Source organism: Citrus sinensis, chromosome 3, assembly GCF_022201045.2.
Source record: "Citrus sinensis cultivar Valencia sweet orange chromosome 3, DVS_A1.0, whole genome shotgun sequence".
NCBI classification, from domain to species: Eukaryota; Viridiplantae; Streptophyta; class Magnoliopsida; order Sapindales; family Rutaceae; genus Citrus; species Citrus sinensis.
In genome coordinates, this window is record NC_068558.1 from 38,002,800 (window position 1) to 38,011,979 (window position 9,180).

The 9,180-nt window shown below is 28.9% G+C and overlaps 1 protein-coding gene across 1 annotated transcript; it reads left to right on the forward strand.

Annotated features, from left to right (window-relative positions):
* Positions 1-3,893: 3,893 nt before the first annotated feature.
* Positions 3,894-7,229, forward strand: LOC107175138 (polygalacturonase QRT3-like). The gene is made up of 2 exons (XM_015526513.2): positions 3,894-4,407; positions 7,013-7,229. Exons 1-2 carry the CDS (start codon positions 3,894-3,896, stop codon positions 7,075-7,077), a joined length of 579 nt encoding a protein of 192 aa, XP_015381999.2. The 3' UTR covers positions 7,078-7,229.
* The last annotated feature ends 1,951 nt before the right edge of the window (positions 7,230-9,180 follow it).

The following is a 9,180-nucleotide window of genomic DNA, read 5'->3' on the forward strand; positions in this document are numbered from 1 at the left end:
AAAATAAAAAACAAACGGTACCCCAATTCGACATCTAGAGAAAGAAAAAGATAAAAATCCTCAAAGAAATATGAAAAATAAGGAAAAAATATTAAAACTAAAAAATGTCTAAGAAAGAAATGGAATTTTTAGCTTGACCGTGGGATAGAATGGCGCAAGTAATTTTGAATTTGATTCGTCTCGTGTCAACCTTCAAACCGGTATATTGCCCAAAATAAACACCTGTAACTCAAGTTATACCCTTTGGAAGATACCTTACTTCCCCCCGCAACCATGCTACATCAGATTTTTAGATTAATTATGATAAAAATAATAGCAACACTATGCAGTAAAATATATTCAATGTGTTATTAATTTATCAGAAAATTTCAAAAATTAATTTTAATTAAAAAATAGATGTCATAAATTGGAGATTATAAATTGCTCAATTATCCAAGATATTTTCCAGATCGATAGATATGTCACATAGGAATTAGCTAGAGGTACTTACAACTTTGGCACTACAAGAGGTGGCAATATGATAAAATAGAGTATGAAAAAATAAGATTCTTCATAAAATAGAGCTCTTAATGGGGATATGGATGTGAGAGAAATCACCCAAACATTTTGTAAATAAATTGTAAATGAAAAACGTGTAATTGGCTCCACGAAATTTGAAAGTTAAATAGAACTACTTCAGCTCTCAAATAAAATCTAGCGGTCTAGCTAAGAAGAGACAATTTAAGGGATTTAGTTCTTTGGGCACCATAGTAATGGCCTTTGTTCGTTCTATAAAATCGTCTCATTTATTTAATTTTTTTTCAACGAATTTAAAGCAGTACTATTGTTGATATAAACAAATGCTTAGTTAAATTCTTCTTAATTTTTGTCTTAACTTAAAAATTAGAGTATTAATATATACATTTTTTTAATAGAGCGGGATCTTTTACACTTGATTGAGTAGAAAAAAAATAATAATAACGGGGAATCAAAGGTTCATTTAGCTAGCAACTAAGTTAAGTGGAACATTATTTGTATCTAGGGATGTCAATTGTACCCGCAAACCCACAAACTCGCTCAAACTCACCCGCTCGCTGCGGGTAATTTTACCCATTGCGGGCGGGTTTAATATTATAAACCAAAACTCGTACATGGATGCGGGTGGATTTGGTATTAGCCTTATATCCAGTGGATACCCACATAGATATCCACCAAACCCACAATATTTTTAATTTAATTTTAATCTAAAAATATATAAAGAAAATAATGTAATTATTCAAATTATCAAATAACTAAAGGCCCAAAGTTGTGTGTGTGTGTACGTGGTCCATCTTCCATTTTAAAGTCATGACCTAAAGAAAACTAAAGGCATTTTCCTTTGACTTAGCCGCACACCCATCTTACCATCTCTCATCTCTATCTTCATTCAATCATTCTTTTCTTCTTCAGCCATGAGCTTGTGACAGTGAGCCAGCGCCCTACACCCAACTTGGTTCATGGATAATTCTATATCTATTATAATTTATATGTACTATTTTTCTTTAACTTAATACATGAATTATTTTATTATTATAATTTTTTTTTCGAATTAGTATTTGAAAATATTAATCTTAATTATTATTGTAGGCATCGTGTTTGATGGGTGCTTATGGTGGTGAATGAAATGAATATCTTCTCTTGAAGCTTGTTTTAAATGATAATATGAAATGTAATTATTATTTTTAGATATTAGTTTGTGTTTTTTAAAGGGATATGTGCAATTTATACTTAAATTTGAGAATTTGTGTTGGATTGATGTTGAAATTTTAATTTTTCATTTACATTGTTTAAATATAAAATTGAGTATGTTATATGGAATTTGAGATTATTATTGGGGAAAAGGACACAGAGACCCCCAACATTTGAATAAGAGACATAAAATCCCCTAATGTTTTAAAAAAGACACTCAGACCCCCATTTGTTAACAGAAATTATAAATTTAAAGTGCAATTACCATTATACCCTTATAGCATATTAAAAAATAATTGTTCATTGTCCAATTTATTCCTATATTATTAATAAAATTATGAATATAACTTCATTATCCAATTTTTCTGTTTAATTTTTGTCAAATTTTCTCTTCAAACTAAATAAATTTAATCCATTGCTCAAGAATAAAAATAAATTAAATTGATTACTAATATAATAAAAATAACAATTCTCCATTTAAACTTATATAATCAACAAAATAAAAAAAATTGGTTACAACAATAATTACAAAATCTTAATTGTACTAAATAACATATCCAATAGATTGACTTATGGAGAGTTGTTATTTTTATTATATTAATAATCAATTTAATTTATTTTTATTCTTGAGCAATGGATTAAATTTATTTAGTTTGAAGAGAAAATTTGACAAAAATTAAATGGAAAAATTGGGTAATGAAGTTATATTCGTAATTTTATTAATAATATAGGAATAAATTGGACAATGAACAATTATTTTTTAATATGCTATAAGGGTATAATGGTAATTGCACTTTAAAATTATAATTTCTGTTAACAAATGAGGGTATGAGTGTCTTTTTTGAAACATTAGGAAGTTTTGTGTCCCTTATTCAAACGTTGGGGGTCTCCGTGTCCTTTTCCCTTATTATTATAAATTTATGTATTAAACATTTGTGATTTTAAATACGAAAACCTACAAAAAATCTACTAAGTACCATTGCGGGTTTGGTAATTGTCAAAACCCACTGCGGGTGGGTTTGGTAATTTAAATTTTGTGTGGGTTTGGGTTTAGTAATGAAAAATTTGCTGCGGGCGGTACCCATTGCCATCCCTATTTGTATCCCGTTTTTGTAATTATTATATTCTTTTAGATCTTATTGAGAAAAACGTGATACAATGTTTAATACCTTATTTCGGTGAATTGATGACAAAATCAATTACGTAAATGATAAAGAGCGCATATTCTCTAAACATAATTACTACGGTACAAAAACTAAGTTACACCCTCTCAAATTTTAAAAATATTTCAACTTATCTTCTCAATGAATATGATCACAAAAATCAAGATAATAATGTTTTGATATTTTGTAGTAAATTGGAAAAGGATGCGTTAAAACAATTTTTTATAATTTCCTGTACGCAACGGAGATCAAAGTTGACATTTTCCAAACGAATCAAAACTAAATTGAGTTGCGTGTCAGTCAGCCAATGAAACGTCACACATTTATACTAATCACCTCAACAAATAGCTGTTACATTTCAACTTTTGTAGGCCCAATAGATTACCTGAGAAAATCGAGGGGTACGGTCATTATTATAAAGTCCCGATTACGTATTCATTTTGCTCCTTTTTGCCCTTCTTTCTCCCCGTTTGATAAGGAGAAAATTAGGACTAGAAACAATGTAATCAGCCTACCAAAAACCTTTACTCACGCTATTAAACAAGTAGGTTACCGTTTCATTTACACCAGAACATTTACGTCCGTTTTGGCTTCTGGTAGCCTTTGAAGTTTGAAGTTCGAGCTTTTTTTTTGTGCATGAGCAAATTAAATAAACCAAACTGCAAATTACCCTTATATTTAACATCAAATAAATAATATTTAATGACTTTTGTCTGTCATGCTGCATAAAATCAACTCGTTTTTAATTGATTTTGAAACAGCAGAACAGAAGAAAGTGTGCAACACACGGTTTTATTTCTGTTTTTGAAATGGAAAAGTTTATCGTTTAAGCAACGAGGAAAGCAAAAGCATACTTTGTGCAGATTGGCCGGCTGTTTGTTTTCCTTTTTTCCAACTTGTTGCAGAAAGAAAACAAAAGCATATTTGTTAAAGCCATGTCATTTTCTGGAAGCAAAACTGATATTAATTTGCAAGCATTGGCAACCTTTCTGGCATCTGCCTTCATCCCAATTTAAAGTAGCAATGCCGGGTAACACACAAACTAGGATCGTGAATTCTTACATGGATTGCACAGGAATTGTTGCTGAGGACCCTGTGCAGCTTCACATCTCTAGCAATTTCTTCCTTGGTGATGCATTCATTGTGTTGAAATCTATAAACGGGGTCGCCAAAGGGGTTAATATTGTCGACAACCTGTTTTCCGGCAAGAATAACGGGGTTGAAATCGTTAAATTGGATCAATCCAATGGAGCTTTCAAACAAATTGATAAAGTTTTTGTTGATAGGAACACTGTTCGAGGAATGAACACAAGGGCAACCATTGCTAGAGCCTCTATGCAGGGGAACGGGACATCATGGACGGTTGATTTTAGCTCAATTTTGTTATTTCCTAACCTTATCAAGCACGTTCAATATTCTTTTAGTGCCAGTGGCAGCTCCTTCCCCAACCATGCCTTGCGGAATGTTTCAGAAAATCGAGTCGTAATCGAGTCTGACGTGGCAGTTCCGGCTAGCGTCTTCGTCACCGTTGATCAAGGTATGACAAGTTGAAGCTGCTTTACCTGGTTCTTTTGGTCATGATGAAAATGCATGCTGCCCGATACCTGTGAATAGGGTTCTGTATTTATACAACTGCTATTGGGTTTTCTTCAAATTAATTGATCAACATATTCATGGAAATAAACTCCCAGCTACAATATGTATGCTGTGACATGGCGGCAAGGTATAATAGATTTTACAAACAATCTTTCTAATTTTGTTACAACAACCTTTCCTTTTTACCCTTATATTTAAAATAAAATAAATAATATTTAATAAAATAAAATAAATAATATCATATTTATTTAAATAATATTATTATATTATATTATAAATTACATTTATTAAAAAAATAATAATAAACATATTTATTTTATTAAATTTTATAAAATAAAATAAATAATATTATATTTATTTATAGTATGTTATTTTAGTATGTTATTTTATAAATTTAACTTAATAAAATAATAACATTAAACATAGTTAAATATAATATTATTATATTTAATTAAAAATAATAATTTACATTGATTCTAAGTTAAAATTACTTAAAAATAATATTATTATACTCATAGATAATTAATAATATTACTATATTCTATCTTTATTTGAAAATATAATATTATTATATTTATTTAATTAATAATAATTATTTTATTTTAAGAAAATATTAATTTTGTACTATATTATCAATGATAATGTTTCATTTGTGTTGCTATTATTAATAATTTTTATTTACATAATTCAAATTAAAATTAATAAAAAATATGATTTACATAATTAAGAATATTAATAATTATTATTAATTTATAAATATAATAAAATAATATTTTATTTTTCAAATATATTTTTTATTAATTTTGTAATTAAAAATTATAATTCTTTAAATAATGGCAAAACTGTAATTTAAAATCATTTACTCTCAATCCAAGATAATTTCATACTCTCACTCCAGTGTAAGTAAACAACCTACTCTCACACCCATTCCACACTCTTAATCTCAAGATTTCCACTCTTCAAGATTTCCACTCCAATCCAAAATGTAAACACTACCTAAAAAGTTGTTATGTCTAAGTGATGCTGGTCACACATTGACGCATATTCGGCTTAACGGGGTTCTCTTACTATTACTTATTTTTAGGACGTGCAACATTAATTTTTTTTATTGATTAATATTCAAACCTAAACGTGATTTCACAAACATGTAGTCCAATGAATGAACTTAGAACGCTTCATTTGTCGATTTTCCATAGCGGAGCAATTACTGCCTTCATGATTTTGAAATGCGATGCATGCATCTGAATACAATATCCAATTGAATCAAAATTTGCAGCGCATAAAGTTCATGGAACTGGAATCTAAAAAATATACAAGTTAATAAAAAATTATATTAATCATGTGGTGAAACAAGTGATTTTATTTAATCCAATGTAGCTGTCAACTAGTTGAGTTGGTAAAATCTCTTGTGTTAAAAATAATAGTTTTAGGGTTCGAACCTCGTTTACGTAGTGAGAAAGGAATTGAATTAAATGGTGTTATCCGGAGAAAAATTATTATGTCACATGAATCTGAATAAAATGATTTACATAAAAAGTAGTTTGTGGTTTTATCCTTGATGACAGTTATTTATTTGTTAGAAAGGTCTTGGATAGTTTCCTTCAATTATTGCTTTATCTGAAAGGTTTTCAAAATCTAGTGAATTCTTAAAGTAAATTGTAGTCATGTATCATGCATGCATGGTTAAAACAGTGGCGAAACTAGAAAATTCTTTTAATATAGGCTAAACTAAAATAATATTTCAGTAAACACAAGTTATTGACACTAATATGAAAAAAATAATATTTCAGTAAACATAAGTTATTGACACTAATTTATATACCACATATATGAATTTTGTTAGGGCTTGATATGAATATTATTGATTTTATTGAGATTATAAAAAAATTGTGTTAATGCTCAATAGGAACATTACTTGTGATCTAATCCCTAACAGAAAAAATTATGGAACGGAAATTACTTTACATATCTAATCGTCTTATAAAAATATATGTATATAAATCATGATCGAGCCCGATTGTGGTGTGAATTCAATGTACTCACTGTAGGGAGCGAACTAACGGCTTGTTTCTTTTATGCTTGGCATTTAATTATCTTATCTAGATGGATAAGTTGAATCACCATCCTCTTAAATTTGATAGCCACAAATTCACTTGAATTCACCAAATGTGATTTGATTTTAAAATAAAATTTGGCTAAAGTCAAATAATTTGATATACTCATTTTTTATGTCATAGATTTCAGTTTATTCAACAATAAATGGTCATGATCGTATAAACTATCATTCGTATGTTTAGGCTTGACTAATCAACAGAAAAGGTATGGTGCTAAGGTTTCTCAACGAATCAATCCTCCAAATTTTCATTCATCTGGCAATTTACTGAGCCAATCCTCCAAAATTTCCCTCTATTCAATATCAAAGTCCACAAATTTCATTCAAACACATGAATTAAAAAAAAATAAATTCAGCAACAGAATTAACAGTAACCCATAATAAATATTTACAAAATAATGGAAAAATGACACCTTTTCTTATGTATCTGCAGGTGTTAGCCGCCTTCTCATTTGCTCTGCATGCAAAACCTTTCGGCGAATTTTGACTCTGCTCTAACTGTTGCCCTTTTAGCTGATTCGGACCGTTCGGTTCAGCAGGGTTTTCTCCACGTTATTGTTGATATAACTACAACGAAACGATTGTAGTCTCCTCGTAATATTGAAATTTGTTCAAAATATTCGGCTTGAATGTTATGGTTTTACAGGTTGTGTCTAAGCGCTGCTGGTCACACATATTCGGCTTGAATGTGATTCTCTTACTATAACTTATTTTGAGCGTTCAAAATATCACCTTGAGATCTCTATGTGTGTTGGTTGAATTGTATTTGTTGTATTAGATTTAATTTTTTTATTTTTTTTATGAGTACTACTAAATATTTTAAATTTTTTACCTCAAATTTTATTTTAAATGGTATGTCACTTATTGAGTGATTGATAATTTTTAATAAAATTTAAATAAAATAATTATATTATCTCACTAATCAATTAATGATAAGATAAAAAATTTAAGACGTGTAACACTAATATTTTTTTTATTGATTAATATTCAAACTTACACGTGATTTCACAAACGTGTAGTCCAAGGAATGAACTTGGAACGCTTCATTTGTCGTTTTACCATAGTAGAGCAATTACTGCCTTAGTGATTTGAAATGCGATGCATGCATCTGAATAAAATATCCAATTGAATCAAAATTTACAGCGCATAAAGTTCATGGAACTGGAATCGAAAAGTGATCATTCTTTTTTCAACTACCGCTGGAACTGGAATCAAAATTTACAGCGCAAAAAATCAAAAAAGTTTGCGTCTGGTTTTGGGTTGGCAGGTGTACTGCATGCCCGCCCTTTCAATTTTGACAATTTCTTTTTTGGCTCTGATTAAGTTACGTTTAACGTAATTTACGTCAGACACAGCAACAGTGCACAGTGATAGGACCCGCTATTGTTGTTGTGCCTGGCGTAAGTTACGTTAAATGTAATTTAGCCGGCTCCTTTTTTTTTTATTCACAATTTCTATATAAATAATATTATAGTACTTTTTACTTACGTCTACGATATTTTAAAAATACTTTAAATATTTTTATTTTAATAAAATTAAAACATAAAAATAATTTAATTTATAATTAAAATAACCATATTCGTTGTAAAAAAAAATAACAAAAGGACAATCGAGTATATATATTTTAAAATAACATTATTAGTTTGGACAATCATTTTACTTTTACTAATTATACACTAATTACATGACCATATTAATTAGTTACTAAAAGGCATAGCTGTTTTGTTGTAGTGCTTGTTCAAGAAAGTTGTTTATGTGTGGTTGCTAATTGTCGAAAGTAGTTTTCAAATGAATTTGATATCTTTTTTTTAATGTCTAGATATGTGAATGAAAAAGTACTATTGCATTAGCAAAATAGATATTATATATAGATTTTGACGATGCGAAAACGTTAAAGGTTGAAAGATAGATCATACAAAAGTTTCAGAATAATGAAGTTTTATTGATTAAGTTTGAATTAACAAATCTAGGTTTTTGGACCCATTTATATAATAACTTTAAATATTGAAAATTTACCAAAATAGACAAATACGAAATATTATTTTGTAATTAAATTGTCCTAATCTAAACAAAAAAAAATCCAAAACAAACGGCATCCCAAACTGAAGTCGAGTAAAGAACTAATTATACGAATATAGTGGAGTAAAGTGTTCATACTCGACTATTGTCGAGTAAAGTGTTCTTCACACAACAGCAGTCGTGTAAAGAATTATTTACACAACTGCTGTCGAGTAAAAAATTCTTTACAGGACTCTAGTCGGGTAATAGTCAAGTCAAGAAATTCTTTACACAACTGCATTGGAAGCTAGAATTCATTACACAACCATAACCTAGTATACACAAAGTAAATGATTCTTTACCTTGGGAGAAAATGCAGAGTAATGAATTGTAGTTAAATTGTCACTATAATGAAAAACCATATCTTTCTAAGAAGTTTCAAGAGCTAGCCCATAATCTAAACTTATAATGTGTATCTAAATCATCAATTTTAGTTTGTAATAAAAATAATACTTCAAATTTATTATCATTGCTATAATTTATTATCAATTGTCGAGATGATCATGCAATAGCGAAGCAACTTATAGGAGAACTTTTTTGCAA